Raw genomic sequence first — 24,808 nt, 5'->3', positions numbered from 1 at the left:
ACCACAGCATGACTTGGTAAATTAAAACCTCCAGTCCTACTGAATGATGCAAAATGCCATTGAGTTGAAGTATATAATTTAAAATATATTAAATTAACGAAAAGCAATGCGAGGGGTTGAGGACCCTTGGACTTCTCATGTAAATCTCATGTAAATCAATAGGATCCAGTACAATTGGATAAAATCTATTAATATGACTATGTCAGCAGTTAGGAAAGTATTATATTTCCTTATAAATGTATAAAATAATTAAGAAAAAAAGTGTGAGGGTGTAATCTTATCACACCCTTTTCTATTTTAAAAAATCTGCTGCCAATATTTTCTCAGCCGCTTGTTGACAGAGACAACATGAAACCCCATTCCTCAGTTGACTGGAACAAAAGCATTTTAGGTAAGTAGTTACAATGTTTTGGCTCATCAGTGAGCAGACTTTTTTTTTTTCAAATTTAATTTAAAAATATATAATAATTAGAATAATAATTTAATTGTGAACTGTAAACAGTGAACCCGTGTAGTTTCTAAGTTACCCAGTGTGACTTTGACCAGGAAAAAAATTCTTAGACATTTCTTTTAAAGAATATATTTAATAAAACTAACTGTTGATTTAACTGTTGATGGTATGAATATTTCAATAATAGTACATATAAACATAAACTAAAATGTTTTAAGAAATGTCCTTTCTAATTACCATGGCATTCAGCAATGTTTTTTGTATATGTGCTTTATGTTTGAATGTACTGAAAGAACACAGCAATACAGTCTTAAAACCATTGTATGCAGGGCATATTTAATGGCATCAAAGCAACAAAAGAAGAGCATTTGATCAATACACACAATCATAAATTATCATCATGTATTTTGGACAGCACATAGAAAAATAAAACAAAAACAAACAAACATAAGAAAGAAGCACATAAAGTGCTAGTTATAATATTGCACATTATTCTGTATGTCATCAAAGCTATGACATGAGGTAACAGTTGGTAAAGCAAGAAAGAAAGAGACGAGGGAAATCCTGTGTGAAAAACTGTCATTGTCTATTGCAGCTATAAATCAAAGGCATCATCACAATTCATGCGGCGGCCAACACAAACCCGTTTAATCATTCTTAAAAGGAATGACAGATCCTCAATTTATATTTTTTTATTATGTGGCATGAAAAAAAACAGATCATAGTAAACTACATTAGGCAACGTATCTTTCACCTCTCACTGAATGCAAATACAGTACTTGTCCAAAATTCCATGGAAGTTGCTGTTAGGCCTGAGGGTCTGAAAAGGTTGTATATATTACTGATGTTATTGAACAGGATTCCCAGACAGAAAAAAGGGTACAGGTTCCCCCTAAGAGCATGAATGCTGAGAATTATAAGGAATAAAGGTTGATAATGGCTCAAGCAGGCAGGAGCTAGAGCTCCACCCTGGAAAAAACTGGAACATAAAGGAGACTGTTTCAATTTCAAGTGCAATAGGCCAATGCAGGCTTGATGGGTGCATACTTTTGAAAGTACCTCCACAGATCTGTGCCTAAGCCATTGAGTATCTCGTTAAAAAGCATATATGGTATGGCTGAATACCACAAACAGTCATTTTTCTTTATCTAGAAACAATGTTGACTCAAATCAGACATGCCCACCGATTGACTTCTATTATAGGTGTGTTTTGAGTCAACAAGATTTCAGGTCTCTTGTAAGCAGAGTACAACACAGCCAGTGTGGTAATCAACCATATGTAATCAATGTGGCGGATACAGGTTGGGTGGAAAAATGCCAAAGTACTCCTTTACCTCCAGTGATATTTAAACAGGACCAGCATGTCTCCTTCAGAAGTGAGATGAGAACTGACTGGTCACAGACCCTGCTGTGTAAGGGAAAAAAAGAAAGATAGAAAGATACAGGAACTGACATATCTATTGGACAGATGGCTGTAAACAAGTTCCTCTTTTTTTAAGGCTGTGCAACACACAACAAAACAATAAAAACACACAATGTTTAACTGAACAGTTTGAGTTCTGACTGGTTAAATCTAACCAAGAACGCACTTACCACACATCCCAACACACTCCAAATATTTATGATTATTATTGATACATTATTATCTTGGTATCATGGCAGCATTAGCTTATTAAACCCACCTAAAAGCGGTATTACTTCACCAGGCTTTTTGCATATGGAAGCAACAATATTAAGCCATGCATAAAAGCCCACTTTTATTTCATGTGGCTTATTTATTACTTTTATTCACGATAAAAGTAAAAGATCCAAACTATTCCTTTCACCCTGTACTTAAATCAGATTTTGCTTTTAACAGCGCATGCTTTGTTCTGGCATGGCATAACTCTGTATTATGCTTTCAAAAATGATACCAATACTGTTTGAAATCCAGAAGCAAGAAATTAAATTAACATTAAATCAAAGGTTGTTAAAGGGGAATTCCTCCAATTTTTCTAAAATGTTGTTTTTAAGATGTAAAATTGAAAGTCATTTTTCCCAAAAATGGTAAGTGAAACATTAAGTCTAAAGAGTGTAATGCTTCTAAAAGCTACACCACAGAAACATAATATATGGATAAATGATTAATACACTGACTTATGCCAGATATTACAATAGTTGTAAAATATGCTTTTGCTTTGTTTTTTTTATCTATGCAAAATGTTGAGATGCAAAATAATACCCCAAAAAGATTAATTTTCAGATTTAGGCCATTTGTTTTGTATATTTAACAGTTTCAATCCACGCTAATAAGCTTCTCTATACTGCACCATTTCATATTAAACCCCTCTGAATAACCTTGTTTAAAAAATAAATAAATAATTGGTGGAATTCCCCTAGTCAAGACTATCTGAGTTTAGATCAGGAGCACTCTGTGTATGTGGTCACCATGTTTCCCCTGCGCTGAGTGACTGTCCTGCAGTGCTGCTGTCTGGTAGAACCCTGAAAGCCATTGCCAGTACTGCCTGAGTGTCCATCAAAAGAGAACATATCTGCAAACATGTCGTCAAACATGCCACCGCCGAAAGAACTCTGAAAGTGCCTATTTTGTCTTGTGTGTGCCTCCTTGTGGGACTGAAAGTGGCTTTCAAAGTGCCTCTTATGCTGGGAGTGTGCTGACTGTCCAAAAACATCGAAGTCTCTGAAAATGTCCTCAAAGTCAAAGCTGAATGGTTGATGGAAGTGGTTGCCGCCTGCTCTTGTGCTCTCTCTGTGCTCTCTGAAAGGACTACTCCTCATCTGATCATACTCTTTCCTCCTTTTGGCGTCAGACAGTGTTTCATATGCTGAGGAACAAAAAAGATAAAAAAGAGATATTAAAATAATCTTACAAATAAATCCTGTACATTCCTATAGTTGATATGTTCTTTTCAAGTCCAAACAATTGGCTTTAGCTACTGAAGGATGTGCTCATCAGCTGAAGATGTGCCTCAAAAAGCAGCATAAGTTAAACTAAAGATTCAACAAAATATACATTTTTGGCCAAAATGGAACAAAAATTTCATAACCGTTTCATACAATTTAAAAATATTTTTTCAACAATAAACAACCCAGCAGATATACCAACAAATCTCAGTATCTCTTAAATAATAATAAATAAATTAGTCATTGTTTTTGCTGAAACACTGAACATGCTTTTTTGACATATTCAGCAAATATTTAGGGCACCCCTAGATTAAGCTTGGTTTAATGATCAGTAAACATAAAACAATTTGGAATATTCAGATTTACACCACACATCTTATTCAAAACACAAGGCAACATGGTGATCTAACTAAGTGAACTGATGCCACTGATGTCTATCTGGTCTTGACAAGACCTTAGCTGAGGAGCTAAAGCAAAGGGGCCTGCCCTAGTTCAGTTTAGATATATATACACAGTTTAGATATAAAATATACACAAGTTTTAATAAGTAGGTTGGGTAAGTGAAGTGTGCACTAAAAAACAGTGAGAGTCTTATGCTTGTAGAGTTCGCAGAGACATGACAACACCCAGTTAGAGGCCCCTTAAAAAATCTTTATCTAGGCCCTTTGAGTGCAGGTGGACTGCAACTGCAGTTTTTTTGGAAAAAACTGAACTGTAAACAACACAAACAGCTTATCTATGAAGCAGACAGTCTTGAATAACTTATGGTTAGGAATGTGTTCTTTGTGATGAGTCACTTTAAAGGTTTGTGCTGCTCATGTAACCACCTGTAATGCCAGCAGGGCAGTGAACATACCTTCAGCAATCTCCCTGAACTTTGCCTCTGCATCTGGGCTCTTGTTCTTGTCTGGGTGGTACTTCATGGCTAGTTTGTGGAAGGCCTTCTTGATTTGATGCTCAGAGGCGTCTTTGGTCACACCCAGGACCTCATAGTAGTCTTCCTCAGCCAGGATGAGCTCTGAGATCATGAGAATGCAGACAGCTACAGTAAACACGGAGTGGGCTGTGGCCATGGCTGCAGTCAGACCTGTAAACAGGAAGGAAACAGAGGCTGTGAGCTATAGCTTTACCATTTTGTGTTTCACACGTTATCACTCACTCAGTCTCTCAGTGTTTGGACAGTTGCTTTGCGTAGAGTTGACAGGTTCGCGCGAAAGAAATCACAATGTTATCAGAAATCACCAGGTGATGAAAAAAATGTTAAAGAAGAGAGAAGGGAGTTCAGGAGGGGCAAGAACAGAAATGAGTCAGCAAAAGTATTTTTTTGGCTAATAATGTTACTATTAAATATTCTTGACTGGGATATAAAACTGTTACAAAATAACACAATAAAACATTAAAGTTACAATATTATTATTGACGGACAATAAATCCCTTATAAACAATATACTAAGTCGTACACTCATAGTTGTTTTGCCATTTGCTTCAAACGTGTGACAGACAGATATTTTGGGCTAGTTTAAGATTCTGAAGGGCGGGTTTTAGATTGACTTTGGGTTAGATATTTGTGTTGGATCTGGCAACCCTGGCTCTGCGGCGTTTGCTCGGACATTTTGACAGTTTGTTTCTAGATACTTCTCACATAGCTATCTAGTTATCTAGTGCTGCTTTCACAAACAGAGACCGCCAGCTAAAGCAGCTGTCAGCGAGCCAACAGCTGCAGTGTTTCTAAAATGTTTGTAGCTAAAAACGTTAGCTAGTTAACTTTTAGACAGTAAGCCTAAAAGAAGAAACCGTAGTTCGTATCTTAGCGCGAGATAGGTTAGCTAGCTTTAGCTAACTATATTATAACATTAAGAGATATACAAAAAGTGAAAAGATACGTCAGGCGTCGGCAGGGTAGCTATAGCTAAGAAAAAGTAACGTTATATTTAATCTGACGGCACAGCTTCTATTACATTAAGACAACTAGTTACCAACTCTATACAGTAAAGGCGTTTCCCATTTTAATTAAGGAGTACTAAATATTAAAATCAGTCATAATATTTAACCTACCAGAGAGTGTTGGCGGTGTTTCTTCTCCGGCTGCATCTGACGGCTGACAGAACAGCTGTTTTTTGGACAGACCGCACGCTATGTGTGACGCTGCGAAACTTCTGTACCACGACGCGCAATCCTATTGGTCGAGTTTTCAGAAGAGGTGACTAGCTGCTCTGTGATTGGATGAGGCCGTGAGCGCGTCTGTGCTTTTCGCGCCGCCGAGAAACAGAAATGGTTGTGTCCCAAATCGAACAATATTTTTAAATAAATAAGGGGGTAGAAGTTGATTGGACATTTTACTTTGAAGGTACCACATGGGATTTAATACCACCAATTGATAAATTAATAGACTTTTTATATGTTCACACGTTTATATTTAAATAACTAGCAATAAAATATATTGTTCATAAATACGTAAAAGGAATAGCACATATCGCAATTTAATTGCACATATGTTTTATTTACTAACTAAAACAGTGTTGTTTCAGTTGTTGCCTCAGTGCAACAATATACAGTTAGATCAGTCAATATACAGTTATATAATGATATTAACGCAGTGGTGGATATCATTTTCCTCCAATTATATATACATATTTTTTATCAAACTATATATATATATATATGTGTGTGTTTGTGTGTGTGTGTGTGTGTGTGTGTGTGTGTGTGAACATGCTATAGAGGGTTAAAACAGACAAACTTGATAACTGTACACAGCAAGAACAGGGTATTTGCTGTTCGGCTTAGTTCACTACATAGGGAACAAGAGGTGGATTTGAGACAGATCCGTTCCTCCTTCCTTCAGTGTCGCCGATTAAAAATAATAACAGCATTAATGACCCGAAACTGTGGTCCAAATAAATGCAATAGAGAGGAAATACATTCCAATTACGGATTAAAATAACTAATCTTTCATTCATGAGTGGTTGCTAAATTACTTAGAAACCCTGGTTTTACTATATTATAAATAATGCAGGTTTTTAGCATCACATAATCACATAAGCAAGACTTATCACTGACCCCAATACAAACAGCTGAGCTTATACATGCTTAATTATAGGATAATTTTGCTAGTTAACAAACTTAGACTTGTCCAAACATGTCAAAGACAGTATTATTATTCATATGTAAAGATGTATGTGGACAGGAGTGGTGGACAGTTTTTGCCCTCTTGCCCACTAATGGTATTAACTCTCATATACTTTTTTGGAAAATACATTGACATGGAACATGTCATGGGACAGGAATTCATATTGTGTGCCACAATGGAAGCTGATGGCTGAGGCAACATTTAATTATCAATGTACAGACTGACTTTTGGCATGTCAGTGAATGACTCTGCTGTGCTGGGAGAAGGTGAAGGTAATAGGAAGAATAGATCTTCCTGACTGTCAATTAGTACAATTATTTACAAACCATTACGAAGCCTAAAGGCTCACAAAGTAGACAGTAGTATGTGAAGAAACACTTTTTCAGTAACTTGAACTGTAATTTGTTCACTCTAACAGAGGTTTTAAAGCACATTTAGTGAGAGCAAATATCACCATAATTTAATTATATGCATTTATTCGTATTTTAGTTAGCATTATTTCATTATGTAAAAATTTGGCCTGTATACTACATTAAGTGAATATGCAGTTATACATTATGAATTTGTTATTCTTGCCTTGTCAGCAATTTACAAGTATGTCCACATGATGGAACAAAGATTTGAAGTAAAATCATAATTTAGGCCATAACCTTAACAGTAGTCCTGGCCAAAAAATGTACTTTTATCGAGTGAAGGAAGTCTAAACAACTGTTGACTAACTCAAACATTACAGTATATTTATTTCCTGTAATTTATTGCAATATAATAGCTTAATAGTTAGGTTACTCAGGTAAATAATTAATATAAACACACATACAGCTTTGGAAAAAATAAGAGACCACTTCAGTTTCTGAATTAGTTTTTCTGATTTTGCTATTTATATGTATATATTTGAGAAAAATTAACATTGGTGTTTTATTCTATAAACTACGGACCACATTTCTCCCAAATTCCAAATACAAATATTGTATTTAGAGCATTTATTTGCAGAAATGGCTGAAATAACAAAAATAATGCAGAGCTTTCAGACCTCAAATAATGCAAAGAAAACAAGTTCATATTCATAAAGTTTTAGGAGTTCAGAAATCAATATTTGGTGGAATAACCCTGGTGTTTAATCACAGTTTTTATCATCTTGGCATGTTCTTCTTCACCAGTCTTACACACTGCTTTTGGATAACTGGATTATGTTCCAGAGGTTTACATTTTGGTAAAATCAAAGAAACATCATTTTTAAGTGGTCCCTTATTTTATTTCCAGAGCTGTATGTATAACACGCATAATAATGTATTAAAAGTCAGCACAATGTATAAAAATAAGTAATAACACAATCCATGTGTTCTCTGCCTAGTTACTGTACAACAGTGTGAGTGACCTCATCCAGACACGTGACTCCAGCGCGCGTTTCTATTGGTCGGTTTGCGCCGGGGAAGTTGTTTTTGTTGAGAACAAGGAAACCCTCAGTGTGAAAAAGTAGGTGTGGAGTAAATATCCGCCGGTTTATCTGATTTAATTCAGGTGTCTTAGCAGAGCGTCGCACTAAATAAAGCGTTCTTTAGTGGAGGACTGATGCTGTAGAACTTCCGACGCCTGTGTGAGTATGTGTCTGTTGTTACTGCGCGCTGTGTGGTAGTTAGTTAGTTAGGTTTGTTAGGTGAAGGTGTTGAGTGTAGCTTTCAGACTGACTGAACTCTTTAAATACCTGAGTCAGAGTCATTATAGTGAACAGCTAGACCTTATCTCACATTCAGTTTTACTTACTCCACCTTTACACTACTGGGATTACTCGAGACTTATAGAAAACTGCCTTACTCATGAGTTTCACCAACAAAATTGACGTTTAAATGCTTAAAACTCTATAGCTGTTTGATTAGCTGATTAATTCATTCATTTGCGGTAAATCTGAGCAAGTAAAACTGGGGCATGACCGCCCTGATGATGTAAACAGTGAAAACAGTAACTTGGTTAGGTTGGTTAAGTTCCTCTTGTAACGTTACTGATTTATAAAGGAAACCTTATGAGCTAGGTTTGCTAGCGAGGTAAACTAAACACGTTAGTTTATAGGTAGTATAGCTAACGTTACATTGGTATTATATACTGCCATAATATGACATTGTTAAGACACACACACACACACAAAACATTATCAGATTTTGACTAAATATTTAATTTTAGACAGGATACTCAAACGTTGACTTCCATAAACGTGTGGTATTACTGTTCTTAATAGAAAATGATATCATTACTTACTAACTAAACATTGTAAACACTAAAAGTTATATACAGCTCTAAAAAAAATTGAGTTTCTTTAATTTTTGATGGACAATCACAAGCCAAGTTGAACTGCTTAAATTTTAGTGTTTTTTGTGTGTAAGACTGGTGAAGGAGAACATGCCAAGATGCTAGGGGTGTCACGATCTCGATATTTTATCGAAATCGAATCGAAATGAGGTCACGATCTCGAGTATCGAAGTCAAAAAGAGGATCGACGATCCCTCCCGCGCGCGCTACGCAAATAGCGCGGCACCAACACAGCGCATCCTATTCATTTAAATAGAGATAGCCACTGCATGAGCGCAGTCGGCGGGAGTGTGATCACTGTTTTTATCTGTCCAACGGGGGAGGGGGGGCGGGGGTTGGGCGCGCAGGTTTTGTATCTGTATCTAACGGAGGGGTGGGTGCGCGCAGGTGAGAGCGTGTGAACTCGCTGAAATGCGTGTGTCAGTGTGACTTGAGAACACTGACTATAGATCACAGTGAGGTGGATTAAAAATCTTAAACTTATAATTGACTACACCTGTTGCTTTCCATTGAATTAAAAAAACATCTTTCTCTCAGATAAAGTAAACACAAGCGTGTTTCTGACTAAAATAAAAGCTTTTCAGGAGAGATATAAGTTATGTGTAAATATTTATAAGACAATACCCACATCACTTATCTAACCAGCCTGTACTGATTTCTGCCCCCCAATAATGCTTTCAATAACCTCTTGTAACCCCTGGGAGCCAGGGGTTACACTCTAATAGCCTTTAATAGTCTTCAGTAGCCTTTAAAAGACTTACCTGGCGGCCGTGGTGTGTCCACTAAACTCCGTAGTTATAAACATCCTGAGGTTAGCAGCGCGCTAACTGACCTGTTTATGATGTAATCCGAGCAGTGACTCCGTGTCGGCTGTTCTAACCTGCTGCTGTTAGCTGCTTGGGCTGAAAGATGAACTGTAGTGAGCTGTATTATCCGGTTAGTGGGGTTAAAACCTTTATTTGTTTACAGAAACAGTAAAAACGGACTGGCTGAGCTCTGTAGCCCGTGGCTGGGCTGTACTGAAGTAGTGACTGAGTGAAGAGAGCGGGGCTTGTGCTGCTGCTGCTAGTGGTTGGATGAAGAACTGCAGCTTCATGTAATGAGCAGTTTCACCAGCCATCCACACACAGCTCTGATAAACTGCTTGTTTTAATAGTGCACACTGTTGCTACCAAAAAAAGTCACTAGATGGCATTACCATATATATCTTAATAAATAATAATAATAATATTTATAATAATAATAATAATAATAATAATAATAATAATAAATATATTATTTAAATTTTATGAGGCATAAAATAATAACAAGAAAATAAAACAAGAAAATCGAGAATCGAATCGAATCGTGACCCTCAAATCGAAAATGAAATCGAATCGAGGATTTAGAGAATCGTGACACCCCTACAAGATGCGTAGAAACTGTGGATTAAAACCAGGGTTATTTAACCAAATATTGGTTTTTGAACTCTATGAACTTTATGAATATGAGCTTGATTTCTTTGCATCATTTGAGGTCTGAAAGCTCTGCATCTTTTTTGTTATTTTAGCCATTTCTCATCTTATGCAAATAAATGCTCTAAATAACAATATTTTTATTTGGAATTTGGGAGAAATGTTGTCTGTAGTTTATAGAATAAAAAAACAATGTTCATTTTACTCAAACATATACCTATAAATAGCTAAATGAGAGAAACATGTTTCAGAAACTGAAGTGGACTCTCTTTCAGAGCTGTAGATCTAGTGGAATTTCTGTATTTCTTCATAAATGTGACTTAAAACATCATAACATTTCCTAAAAGTAAATGAAGATAAAAAATATATTTAAAATATTATACTTGATTTAGTGCTGGACGATATGGCCAAAATTTATATCACGATATATTCCTTAAATTTCGGTCGATACGATATAATTTCGATATCGATAAATACTTTGAAGGCCTCAGAAAAAGAATCCCTGCAATCTCTGCAGCTTGCACTGCAAATTTAAATTATTATTTAACTGTGTATTTGCACTTTTTGTATCAATCTATCCAATGGAAATCTGTACCTACTACTGTATGAAAATGTTTTAAGTCTTTGAAACCTCGTTTCACAAAAACTTTAATACTTTAGAAATAAAAGTAGTCAAAATAAATCAATGCTCAATTTTATTTGCATATAGCAAAATAATAACATGACATCCCTGCCAAACATAAGCCTATATAACTATTACAAATAAAAATAACTTTAAATGACAACAGAGGCAGAGCTTCTTATTCATTGTAAACAAATTTAACAGATTAAAACAAAAGTGTTTTAACTAGGATATATAATACAAGAAGCCTTTATATACATAAAAGCAACAAAATTTTCCCGTCAAATAAACAAACCTATAGGATTTTTCAACTATAAATAACTTAGTGACAACATAATCTATTAAAGTGCTTCAGCCAGAATACAAGAGGTATTCAACATGATATCAACGGCAAATAAACAAACCTAAAGGATTCATAAACTTTAAATAACTTAGTTTCAACATAATCTATTAAAGTGCTTCAGTCAGAATACAAGAGGTATTCAACATGATATCCACGTCAAATAAACAAACCTAAAGGATTCATAAACTTTAAATAACTTAGTTTCAACATAATCTATTAAAGTGCTTCAGTCAGTATAAGGAAAATATTGTATGTAGTGAAGATGCTTGAGGTGGTAGAACAGATTAGATGTATTAACGTTACGCTGCTTGTCGGCTCCACTCACCGGCACAATTTGCAGCAAAGCGGCAAGCGAGCGGAGCCGCGGATGAGCGAGCGGAGGCGCGGATGAGCGAGCGGACCCGCGGCTGGGCGAGCGGAGCCGCGGCTGGGCGAGCGGAGCCGCGGATGAGCGAGCGGAGGCGCGGATGAGCGAGCGGAGGCGCGGATGAGCGAGCGGACCCGCGGCTGGGCGAGCGGAGCCGCGGATGAGCGAGCGGAGGCGCGGATGAGCGAGCGGACCCGCGGCTGGGCCAGCGGAGCCGCGGATGAGCGAGCGGACGCGCGAGCGGAGCCGCGGATGAGCGAGCGGACGCGCGAATGGGCGAGCGAAACAGCGGCTGACCGAACCGAGTCTACCCTAGCCTTGGATCCGCTCGTCCCGGCTCCGTTTCGAGACATTTTAGATGCGTAGCGGAGCGGACCTGAACCTAACCTAGCCTAGCCTAGCCATTTTAACCTAGCCTAGCCTAGCCTATCTGGCTACGTGCCTGTGTGATTGCGTCATCACGCACTGAGGTAGCACAGCTATGGGGGCTGAATGTGTTTGGCTCTGCGGCGAGCTGACGCCAGTAAAAAACGCCTGTCCGTGACAGATTCTGTACATAATACATATCGATATACCACAAAAGTGATATCACCGTTATTGAAACATTTCTTATCGCGATAAATACCGATATCGAATTATTGTCCAGGCCTAACTTGATTATTTATTCATTGAGGAAAATGATTCAATATTATGTATTTATAAGTGGCAAAAATATGTAAACCTCTAGGATTAGCAGTTGGTTTGAAGGTGAAATTTAGAATCAGCTGTTTTCAATCAATGGGATGACAATCAGGTGTGAGTGGGCAGAACCTGTTTTATTTAATGAACAGGGATCCATCAAAGTATGCTTAAACCATGAATGAAATAAGTAAATTCGAAAGAAAAATGGAAGGATATCTATCCATGAACTGACTCTCAAGAGAAGGTGCGTGGGTCATGCAGCAAGTAAATAACCCTAAGCACACAAATCGTTCCACCAAAGAATGGGTAAAGAAGAAAAAAATAATTAAAATGACAAACTTTTAAGCACCACTGTATATGAAGGTAAAAGAGTGATAACAATATTATCGATTTTACAGCATAACACAATCAATGCACTAGTGGCATATATAAAGAGCCTACATCCTATTTCTTTTGGTTTGATGTTTTCTTTGATGTTTTGAATCAGAAATATTTTTACACTGTCATTTTCCAACCTCATACTTTGATATAGCAATAGCATGTAGGCTAATTTTGTTACTTTGTCGTTAAGACTGGTATATGTAAATTAACTCTGACTGGATTTGCAACCCTGTGTTGTGCCCCATAAAAAAGTAGTCCTGGCTGAAAATGTATTTTAATGTCTTAAGTGAAGTTTAATGAACTGTTGACTTTATACTAAACATTGCAATATATGTATTTCCTGTAATATATTGCAATATTAAAGTATTATTAAAGTATTTATAATGATTAAAATTATGGTCGAAAGTGTTGGCAGCCTCAAAGTTTTTCTCCCAGAAAATCATTGCAATTACACGTAATGTTATATACATGTTTATTTCTATTGTGTGCATTGGAAAAACACAAAAACACACAGAAAAGGCAAAATTTGAGAAAATTTCACGCAAAACACCCAAAATTGGATGGACAGAATTATTGCACACTTTTTGGAGAGAAATATCTGTCCCTGTAACAATGGATAAGATGCACCTGAGCCTACAGGTCAGCTTGAAGTTCTTTAGAACTTCATGGGGCTCCTTATCCAACATTTGAACTATCTGGAGTTGCAACCTTTTATCAGTTTTTCTCATCCGTTTATGTCCAAGGAGATTAGCTACAGTGCCATAGATTGTAAAGTGTTGTGCACCATGGACAAAGAAACATCAAGATATCTGGAAATGGACTTGTAACCTTGAGATACATTGAGATGCATGATATTTGTCCACAATTTTGGTTCTCAGTCGTCAGACAGTTCTCTTATCCTCTTTCTGTTCTGCAAAGATTAAATTAATTTCTCTCCTTTTTCTGTGGTTTCAGGTGTTATTTTTGTATTGCCCACACCTGTTCCTTGCTACTGGTGATTTTAAACCAGTTAAAACCTGTTAAAAATGTGCTTACATACTACCCATCAAACTCTTATATTTAAAAAATATATATATATTATTTACAATATGGCCTTCACAAAATAATAATTTACTATTTTCTTTAATAATTTGATTTTGTTTTTATGTGCTTTACCATGTTTAGAATAATGTTACACATACCATATGTTGTTGAGTAAGATTGGTATGCATATGTTGAATACTGCATCAATAGTGGACAGTTCGTATGTTGCTGATTGCTCAGATTGAAATAATTAAGAAAACTTTTATTTAAGGTCTGGGTTGTTTTTTAGGTTTACGTTCTTTCAAAGTAAACAATCAATTGTCAAACTTCCCTGGTCCTCTTTTTTTATTCTTAAATGCAATTTTTCTTAATTTTAAATAAATCAGAAATACAATTACAGACCCTATATTTTGGCTTTAAATAAACGTTCTTACCTCTATCTGAAATAATCCTAGGATCAACAGAACAAGAACAAGAACAAGCTACCTTGAGATGATTATACTTGTCCATCTTTATTGTGTCTGCAGGAAACATTGTGTGTGTGTGTGTGTGTGTGTGTGTGTGTGTGTGTGTGTGTGTGTGTGTGTGTGTGTGTGTGTGTGTGTGTGTGGGTGTGGGTGTGTGTGTGTGTGTGTGTGTGGGTGGGTGTGTGTGTGTGTGTGTGGGTGGGTGTGCGTGGGTGGGTGTGTGTGGAGATGGAGGAGAGGGCTCGCAGCTGTTTGCTGCGCTCCAAAGACACTCTGGAGCAAGATATAAAGGCCTCCTACCTCATGGACCACATGATCAGTGACGGGGTCTTGACAACAGATGAAGAGGACAGGGTACTCAGCAAGGTATAGCAAATAGACCCAGATACAGGTTAACAACCAGCCACTGGTCAAAAGTTATATGGCACATACTTAAACTTGTTTTTTATTACATTTAAACTGTGCTTTATAATATCAATATTTGTACAGTGTGCAGTTGGTAACACCATTTCTCCCATATCCCAGACTTAGGTTAAATTCCCTGTCTGAGGAAGAGCACCACAGTATAACAATACATTTTCCTAATGTCTGTAATGTGATTAAACTTTTTGCCACTGGGTAAGTTTCAAAATAATACCCCAAATTAAGCATGAATAAAAAAAATAATAGTATTAGATTTAGTATTAATAAGGTCATATATATATATATATATATATATATATATATATATATATATATATATATATATATATATATATATATATATATATATAAAATATGTATGTATGTATGTATATATATATATATATATATATATATATATATATATATATATATATATATATATATATATATATATATATATATATATATATATATACATATACACTGATTCTCTTAAGTAATCATGCATCAAACCAATTAGTGTGTCACTTCCCAATCACTTTAACAGCCAGGTGCACTCTTGTGTTCTCATTTATGAGAACAGCAATGTTATTTTATTTTGTTTTCTATTTTAATGTAAAGTTGGGTTTGTGCACTGCCTCTGGTCCATGTGTGTGTAACAAGTGGGCGTGTATGTACATTGAGCACATGAGGCATGCCTGCATTGCCAAGAGACCAGTAAACTGACTGATGACTGTTGTCAGGGTTTTAATCAGCCACTGGCGCACCTTTTTTCCATTGCCAAGATCGCAATACACCTCACTTCCAGACCACCATACCCCTTGGCTTAGATACTGTATGTCTGTGAACATCTTTGCTATTTAAACGATGCAGACTCAAAGTGTGAAAATAGACTATAGATGGGATGTAAGATAACAGTGAATATTGCGATGAGCCTTGTGAAGGGTGTAAGATATGGTTAATATGAAGTAAAAAAAGAAGGTTTAAAAGCTGTTACAGAGATGATGTAGCATGTGAGGTTCCTCTTTATGACATTGTTGCTTCACTTTTGCTCTCTTTTATTTTATAGCCCACCAGAAGAGAGCAGGCAGCAGCATTGCTGGAGGTCCTCCTGCGGAAAGACAACAGAGCCTACATCTCCTTCTACAATGCCCTGGTTAGAGAGAGCTATGGAGACCTGGCCAACCTGCTGCATAATGACCTGCCACAACTCAGCCCTGAGGGTGAAAAGAGCTTTTCCAATGGGGTCTCTTCCTTAGGTAAACATTAAACTGCCTCCTTCTTACTAAAATGATTTCACTAATGATTTTACTAATAGTCTGTAGTACGTTGTGGTGAAATTGTCGAAGGGAGAGGAAAAAGTTCTAAATTCAGTGTGCCTCGTCCACATTGACCATGAACCAACTGGGACAGCCACCAACCCATAGGACACAGAATTACATGTCATTAAGTAACCCCAGAAACTCACAGTTAACTCTTTTACACAAGGAACATGCTCTTCCACAAGCCTCAGTGGCTAAATAAGACTAATCTAACTCTAGTTAATGAGAGTAACACACCAACCGTTCTGTAAAAAAAGTATTTTTTTGTTTTTGCCTTTTTTAGGATTAGGTTATATCTGATCTCTCTCTGCTCTAATTATTTCAGTTCAGCTTATTCTGAGTGAAGGCGGAGTTCCCCAAAGGCCTATGGTTTTTGTGAACCGGCCTGCTCTGCTTAACCAGGTCCGGGAGAAGCTGTACCAACTGCAGAAAGTGGTGGGCTGGGTCACAGTGTTTGGAATGGCTGGCTCAGGGAAGTCTGTGCTGGCTGCAGAGGCAGTGAGAGACCATTCATTAATCAAAGGTACTGTTTTTTTTTCTACATAAATATTTTAGTTTTTCAATGGTTAGTTTTTGACTAATGTAGAGTAACTTGCAAATGGCATATTTCTTAAAAAGAATTTTAGCAAGGTTATTATTATTTTTTCCCATTTCAGTTCATTACAGTATGCTAAATACCCTTACATGCCAGTAGTCATAGTTCAGCAGTATGTAATTTGATCATGAAATGTTCTCTTGGTTATATTGTGAGTGAGGTTCTGAATTTCTGCCAGAATTCAGTGAGAAAATGGACTGGTAGTGGATTTGGGTTGTAGTGAAACATGGTAACGTGTACAGACTTTTGTGGAATTCTCTAATCCCCCCAAAGGTACTCTGTGTATAAGCAGTCACAAGGTACTGTGTGTATAAACAGTGTTTTTTATTAAACTGGAGTTTTCAGTGTCTCATTTTAAATGTCAGGGCCCTTGCCGTTTCGAATCCTGTTTATATAGCTTGCCATTGGCTACCAGAGCCCCAAGAGCACATAATTGGCCTTGTTCTCTCTGGGTGGGTAGATGGCGCTCTCTCCAAAGGCTGATGTCTGCAGCACAAGGCATCTGTGAGCTGATGTATCGGAACGAGTCGCTGCGCTTTTCTCCGTGCGAGCTGTGATGCTACTCAGCAATTCTGCATCATCAGCAGTTCAAAAAGAGACGGTGGATGACTTCACATGTATCGGAGGAGGCATGTGCTAGTCTTCACCCCCCTGATGTTGGGGCATTGCTAGTGATGGGGAGTCCTGATGAGTGGGTTGGGTAATTGACCGTGTAAATTGGTCATTAGGCATAACAAAATTTAGCTTCTATGAAGATCATATTTGTGCTTTATACATATTATATTTATGTGTGATCATAAGTTTTGCTGCACAGTAGATTAGTACACCATCATGGTCTTTGTTGGTCAAACAAGGGTTTGCTTTGCTCTTTTTAGCACTTGTGAAAGCACTTCTCTATGAAACTTGGTCTTGCAGACCTCAGCTTGACCTACGCTTTTTACTTTCATTTCAGAATTTGAGTTTGACTTAAGTAACAGTCACAGTTTCAGAAAATTTACCCATGGTGTCCAAACCTTTTCATGTTCCATAGATTCATAGATTATTTATATGCTTGGCAGTAACTTATTAATCACAAGCTCTCTCTCTCTCTCTCTCTCTCTCTCTCTCTCTTTCTCTCGTCTTCATATCTAAAGAGTGTTTTCCTGACGGTGTTCACTGGCTGTCTGTTGGACAGTGTGAGAGAGCAGAGCTGCTGGTGAGGATGCAGTCTCTGTGTTTTAGGTTGGAACAGAATCAAACTGTGGATTCACCTCCAAGACCCCCTAATTCTATTGAGGAAGCCAAAGAGCGACTGCGCTTCCTTATGCTCCGCAAGTTTCCCAGGTAACCTGACTCAGGTCTTTGCAAGAGCCAAAACATTAAGACCTACAAGTAATCTGACTAAATAAATTAGCCATCGTCAGTTTTGCTATGGTATTAAACAACTGACAATGAAAATGGTGATGGGTTAGCTATTAATTAACATTATTTTCTTCATAAATTGTTAAATAGGATGATGGAACACTTGAAAAGTATATATTTATAAAATAATATCTATTTAGTAATTTAGTAATTAGTTCTCAAATCCTATAAATACACCATATATTTATCAATAACTGCCTTAAAATATTTTTTTCATATGTAGGCAATAGTGTTGTCACGATACCAAAATTATGACTGTAAATACAATACCTGCCTAAATATCTCAATACCGATACTAAAACGATACCTCTGCAAAAAATAGAACATCAGGAAAAGTAATGGAATAACAGATAACCGAACTTAAAGTTAATAGTTTTTTTCATTAATAAACAAAAACACCAGCAATGTGATATTTATTCAGTGTTTGCTATGTCTTGAGCACAGCCTTACACCAGGAAAACAATTTTAACTTAATTAATCAAAATAAATAAATTGCATTGAATTATGTCACTGAACATATCAGCACAAAAATATATAATTCTCTGTTGCAGCAGCTGAGCTTTATGGCCATGTTATAAAAAATAAACATATCCTCATTTTTCTTACTTATTTCTGACTTATTTTCTGGACAGGTCTTTGGCCACTTTAAACACATCTAAACAAAAATAAAATAATTACCTGTTACAGCAGCTGAGCTTTATGGCCAAGTTATGAGGGAAAAAAAAACTTTTGTTCTCTTTTTCTTGCTGACTTATTTTCTGGACAGTTCTTTGGTCACCTTTGTTCCAGACCAGGAACACGAGCTTGCGAATGTGCTCTTCAGTCAGTCTACTGCATCTAGGACTGCAGATAATGCTTATTATTATTTAAGTAAATCTGCAGGTCTGTCAGAAAGATGCTTTGCTAAGTTGCAGGTGTTGGCTCCTTTGGTCTGTACAGGTTTAAAGCATGGTTTGCAGACCAGTTTTGATGTGTCCACGGGGTTGACCTGACTGTCGGATGTGTATTCAAAATAATGCCATATTTCGATTTGCGCGTGTAGTTTATCTACAAGCTAAGGACAGTCCGCAAAATTGCTCGTATTAGCAGCCATGCTACACGCTCTCCTCTGACTGAGAGAGGAGGCAAGCGCTGGAGTGCTGCGCGCGCACACTGCCCCCTTGTGGCACTCTTTGGAAATACCGCTCTTATTGTAAAACACTCATTTGTTTAGCACCGGTACTAAATAAATAAAGTATCATACCGGTTTTAATGACGAGGTATCAAGCTTCTTTTTTAGTATCGGTATATCGTGCAACACTAGTAGGCAATTGCTAAAGCTGATGTCTGTAAATTTTGGGATTTGAATATAGGGCCCTCTCTGATGAAAATAGGTAATTGCACCGAGCATGTGGAGGAATCATTTTAAACTGAGCGGGTGTGCTCCATTGCTCCACCATCCACTCACGTTTAGTAAAACTAAGCCAGATCCTCTTTTAGAGGCTGTACATGTGACATAAGTATGTAAAGACGCGTGACGTGGCCAGAAGAACTCCCGCAAAAAGTTACCTGACACCCCAGTTTTTAGAATGAACATATAAGGCTTAGCAGGAATGGTCGTTCCAGCAAATTGGTACCATTAAACACAATCTTTTATACCTTCTCCACTCAGAAATGCTTCTGCTTTCTTTCCGAAACAAAATAATACGGACTGCCACTTTAATGTCAAGTTAGACACAGATTGCAAGTAATTTTGCAGTATTATGCCTAAACAGACCTTTTGGTTTTAGAATAATTGTAATGTTTGTCATATACACTGTTATATACACATAAATTATTATATCAAAATATATAGTACCACTGTTTTCCATACTCTGAGAACTGTATTTATTCCATAACCCCTGCACCATGCACACATTTTTTTCTTTAGTAATGATAATAAGCATTGAACAGAAGAAGAACTGTACAAATTAGGAATGAGTTCAGATGTAGAGAAATAAAAGATGAAGGAAACTGAGATTTTGTTTAGATGTAGTTTGTGCTGGAGTGCTTTATTTGGTTGTTTTAAGAAATTCCCAGTTGTTCTAAAGGTGACCCATTTGTTTTTATTAAGTTTCCTCAAAGATGATAAAAAGAAACCAAACTCTAGTTTAGTTTACTGATATGCAAAACACTGTGGGGTTATATTAAATCCCATATGGAAATTTCTCTTCATTTTATCTTTAGGCTTTCAGCAGTTCTGAAAGTAATAAATACTGCAGTTTGAGGCAGATGAAAGATTAGTTCTTAGTGTATAAACTGTGTAAATCGCTGCAGCAGTAAAGATGCATAGAAATCAAAAAGAAAACATATTTTTTTCTGTCTGTCCTGGACTTAGTCTCCCTGCCAACATGTTTCTTCTTGTGTGTCAGAGCTCTGCTGATTCTGGATGACGTGTGGGACAGCTCCTCTCTCAGGGCTTTTGATATCCAGTGTCGGGTCCTTCTGACCACTAGGAACCGGAGTCTGACAGACTCTGTTAGTGGTGGGTATCTCCCTTTTCTATTGCCTTTAAACTGTCTGTAACATTAAAAAACATATTATGTCTAAAGAGAGTAGGCATTAATAAAATATTAAATAATAGTAGTCACACAGAGAGGTGACATTGAAGCAATTAAGTGGAGGAAATATAACAGAAAATAGAAGAAAATGTGAGCGTAGGATGTGATCAGACTGTGTGTCAGCTAGGGATATTATAGTTGTGCATAAAGCAGCGCATAAACCTGCCATTACAAAGGTGAAACGCATGGATGAAAGACCATGCTCTTCTTTGGATAGTAGAAGCAATAAATCTAACAAAAGCATGATAAACACTTTTTTAATATACTAATAGTATCCATAAAGTGTACTTCTGTTAAAGTGTTATACCTGTATATGTGAATGTGTTTGTGTTTTTGTTTGTACAGGTCAGAAGGAGAGTGTGCCTGTTGAGAGTGGTCTGGATGAAGAGAAGGCCTTGGAGATTCTTGCTCTGTATGTAAACGCACAGCTCCACAGTCTCCCAGAGCAGGCCCACTGCATTGTAAAAGAATGCAAAGGTGCGACACAAAAAATTAATGCTCCTTGATTTAGGTAGAATAAAAAAGACATTAAGCCACACTGTTGCATTATCTGTAAATTAGATAAAAAAAATGATTTGAATGCTTGAAAAGCGTCTTAAACATGATGATTTGTTGGACACTGTCAGTCCCTGAACACTGAAATGCCAAATATCATGGGACAGAAAATAGTGTGTCTCATGACTCATGACTATGTCCCATTAAAGCTGAAGAACGCTGCACTGAACTGTGGGATATTCCTGTGGGTACCCTGCATTGAGCGCAAATGTGATTTCTTGCAGAGTTGATTTTCTTTTTGCTTGGACAATCCTAGCCAAACACAGCTGGTCACAATAATTACCACTAGTTGCCCACCACATATGGCCCTAAAATTCTATCACAATATTTAATGGTATTTTCATCATGATAAATTTTGGCGGCTCATTCACTTCTCAGTGCTGCTGGGGTCTTCGGTTCAAGTCACTATCTGGGCAGAGTTTCCATGTACTCCACGTGTGTGCATGGGTTTCATCCCACAGTCCAAATAAAGCGAGATCAGGTTGAATTGGTTAGTCTACCTTACCCTGGAGTGTCTAAGTGAGTGTGTAGGTACAGTATGTGTGCCCAGATTTCCCCTAGTGGCTAATGTACCTTATTCTTTTAGACAATGATTTCTACTGTTTGAGGGTAGGATGTTGGAAAGATGCTATATATTTACTCTGTTCTCATCAGCAGTGTTCAGTCTCTCTCACAAAATAACACCTCACAACTGGTGCTCGACAATTTTCACGATTAATTGGATTAATTCGAATGACAGTTTTAATGTGGTTTTTAAAATGGAGTAATCGTGATTTTACATACAGACTTTTTAATCTAAAATATCCAAAAACGCTACTCATTTCTGAAGTGTTTATCCGTCTTACCTTGGTTACCGGCGCCTCCCACAGACCAAAGCGTGCATATTTTCTAAACAATCCTCTGAGGATGAAGCTTCTACCGAAAAAAGTTCCAGCACTGTTCCAGCGCTTTCAAAACACACACACCCAGTGGGATAAAGCTTATATTTATCTAGAAATAAATTCTGCCGTTTCTAAAACCTGCAGCTTCATTGCTTTCTGGTGAGGATTTATGATTAATTGTGGAAAACAATAATAATCTCTCCTTTAAAGTTTCTTCTGTGATTCGTTTAGTGCTTTATTTCTCAATTCTGAAGTGTAATCCAGTGTCCATCAGTGCGTGAGTTTCTCTGCGGCTGTGTAGATATGAGGTCAGCGCATGACAGGAATGTATGGACTTGTAAACACTGTTTTAAATCTGAAGCATTTGAACACCAAACACCTTTTTTTTTTAAAAGTAAACCTAGTTTTGAACAAATTCTTTGTCATCTATACTTCGATTTTTAGTAGGGAGGGGGGAACAGATTTTTTGTAAAACAATAAAAAAGATCATTTTTATTTGGCCACAATCGCCCAGCACTACTCACAACTTATACAGATGTAGGTGTTCCCATGCCATTCCCTAATGTAACATACTGCTAATGTATGCTAGCTCATGATTTTGGCATGTCTGTGTATAGCTACATAAAGCAAAATCCAGTAGGAGGTTGAAGGAAGTTGCTTATTATGGTGTTGGTCTGTGTTTGTCTTTCTCTCTCAGGCTCTCCTCTGGTGGTATCTCTGATTGGGGCACTGCTGAGAGAGTTTCCTGACCGCTGGGGCTATTACCTGCGGCAGCTGCAGAGAAAGCAGTTCCAGCGCATTCGCAAGTCTTCCTCTTACGACTACGAGGCTCTCGATCAGGCCATGGACGCCAGTCTGCAGGTCCTGAACGAAGAGCATCGTGAGCTCTACAAAGACCTGAGTGTGCTGGAGAAAGACGTTAAAGTGCCTGCCAAGGTCAAGCAATGCGAAATTCATTCAGCTCTGTTCATTATCCCACTTATTCTGTTCTTCTCTTTAGAGGAGATCTTTTTTTAGCTGAAAGAACAGTGTCACCCTTCGTTCCTGAGGAGCAGTGAGGAGTGAAAGACATTTAAAATAACTTACAAAAATATTTGAACTTTTTCACATTTTGTCACCTAACGACCACAACCCTGAATGTATTTTATTGGGATTTTAAGTGAAGAAGCACATAATTGTGGAGTGGAACAAAAATTATACATTGTTTTCAAAATGTTAATCTTTTGGGGTATGTCTCTATCAGCTTTTCCCATCTACAGACTGAGATTGTTGCCCATTCTTCTTTGTAAAATAGCTCAAGATTAGGCAGGTTGGATGAAGAGCATCTAGATTTAGGTTAGGACGTTGTAACACGTGAATATTCTTTGATTGAACCCATTTTGCTGTAGCTCTGACTGTATTTTTAGGGTCATTGTCTTGCTGAAAGATAAATCTCCTTCCCAGGCTCAAGTCTTTTGCAGCCTCCATCAGGTTTTCTTCCAGGATTTCCCTTTATTTATCTCCATCCATTTTCCAGCAACTCTAACCAGCTTTCCTGTCCCTGCTGAAGAAAAGCATCTCCAAAGCATAAGGCTGCTGCCACCACCATTGTTTCATAGTTGGTGCGGTGTGTTCAAAATGATGAGCATTTCTGCATTACTGTAATTCATCCAGACAGACTATGGGCCTCTTGGCTGCTTCTCTGATTAGCGCTCTCCTTGCTTAATATGTCAATTTGGTTGGACGGCCATGTCTTTTGAAGGCAATTGACTATACTGGATTTTATTTATGGGTTTCAGAGTAAAGTGGGATGAATACTTTTGCACGTCACACTTTGCAGATTTTTATGCGGCTAAAAATGTATAATCACGTATGCATATTTTCGTTCCAATTCACCATTTTGTGCAGCTTTGTGTTGGTCTATCTCTTAAAATCTTAATAAAATACAAATTTAGATTTGTTAGGTGACGAAAAAATAAAAAAGTTCAAGGGGTGTGAATACTTTTGCAAGCCACTATATATTCAAGTTAAAAAGACTTAGCATATTTTGTCAGTGTAGCTACTGTATAGAACTTTGGAATCAGTGTTATTGCTGATAAATGAGTAAAATGCTGTAAACTGACGTGTATATGTGATTATTCGTGCTTGTGTCTGCAGGTGTTGTCTGTGCTGTGGGACTTGGAGCTGGAGGAGGTGGAGGATGTCCTGCAGGAGTTTGTCAATAAGTCTCTGCTGTTTCGGGACTGTAATCAGCGGCCGTACATGTACTTTCTCCACGACCTACAGCTCGACTTCCTCACAGAGCAAAATCGCAGTCAGCTAGCGGTGAGTGTCCTGCACCCTCATACTCTTTAACAGCCCTGTGTACATATTAGGTTTTTGGTTTTATGGTTTAAGTTGCTGTTGTCAGACTGTAACTATTATTAAACTAAAATGTTCTTTATACAATCATTGCAATCTTTGCCTGATTAACGGCTTCTTCACACTGACAAAAATCCTTTTGTAGGTAGTTTTTTTTTATTAGTGTGTTTCAGTAATACAATATGGAAGAACTATGGTTGTAGTAAATTATAGTGCTGTCAATTGGTTAAAACATTTTATCCAATTAATCACAACAATAATAATTATTTTAAAGAAATGGTTGACTGAATGTTCAAATATTTGATTGTTATGTCAAAAAAGCACTCAGTCCTGTTACTGGAACTCACAAATGTATAGTTAGAGAGTGGGGAGAGGCAACAAAACCTATTTTTTTTTTTAAATGTTCTAGGTAGTTTTTGTGATTTTTGTTATTACATATCTTACTTTTTGCACTTAGGTCGAAGTACAAGACACTATGCTTAATAATAAAATGTATTTTAAAGTTATTTTGTGCGCACATTTATACATGAAATTTGCTTGGGACAATAATAATTGCATCGATTAGGTGAAGTGGCCCTTCTGATGTTTTAACAATTGTCAAAATAAGTC

General features: G+C 37.2%; 2 protein-coding genes across 3 annotated transcripts in view; one reads left to right on the top strand and one right to left on the bottom strand.

Annotated features, from left to right (window-relative positions):
* Positions 1-761: 761 nt before the first annotated feature.
* dnajb9b (DnaJ heat shock protein family (Hsp40) member B9b) lies at positions 762-5,509 on the bottom strand. Its single transcript, XM_007244976.4, has 3 exons — positions 5,411-5,509; positions 4,212-4,442; positions 762-3,276 (listed from the first exon to the last, which is right to left on the bottom strand). Exons 2-3 carry the CDS (start codon positions 4,426-4,428, stop codon positions 2,852-2,854), a joined length of 642 nt encoding a protein of 213 aa, XP_007245038.3. The 5' UTR covers positions 4,429-4,442; positions 5,411-5,509; the 3' UTR covers positions 762-2,851.
* An 8,678-nt stretch (positions 5,510-14,187) lies between these two features.
* apaf1 (apoptotic peptidase activating factor 1) overlaps positions 14,188-24,808 on the top strand; it is a 63,326-nt gene continuing 52,705 nt past the window's right edge. Inside the window, exons 1-8 of one of the 2 annotated variants that reach the window (XM_049474294.1) lie at positions 14,188-14,487; positions 15,596-15,785; positions 16,174-16,371; positions 17,577-17,766; positions 20,235-20,347; positions 20,769-20,900; positions 22,557-22,795; positions 23,996-24,163. In XM_049474294.1, the coding sequence (XP_049330251.1) occupies positions 14,350-14,487; positions 15,596-15,785; positions 16,174-16,371; positions 17,577-17,766; positions 20,235-20,347; positions 20,769-20,900; positions 22,557-22,795; positions 23,996-24,163 (1,368 nt within the window). In that variant the 5' untranslated portion in view covers positions 14,188-14,349. The remainder of the gene's footprint in view (positions 14,488-15,595; positions 15,786-16,173; positions 16,372-17,576; positions 17,767-20,234; positions 20,348-20,768; positions 20,901-22,556; positions 22,796-23,995; positions 24,164-24,808) is intronic. The other variant, XM_007244977.4, reaches the window with a different exon arrangement.

This window comes from Astyanax mexicanus, chromosome 2, assembly GCF_023375975.1.
Source record: "Astyanax mexicanus isolate ESR-SI-001 chromosome 2, AstMex3_surface, whole genome shotgun sequence".
Taxonomy (NCBI): Eukaryota; Metazoa; Chordata; class Actinopteri; order Characiformes; family Acestrorhamphidae; genus Astyanax; species Astyanax mexicanus.
This window is presented reverse-complemented; position numbering and strand designations above follow the sequence as displayed.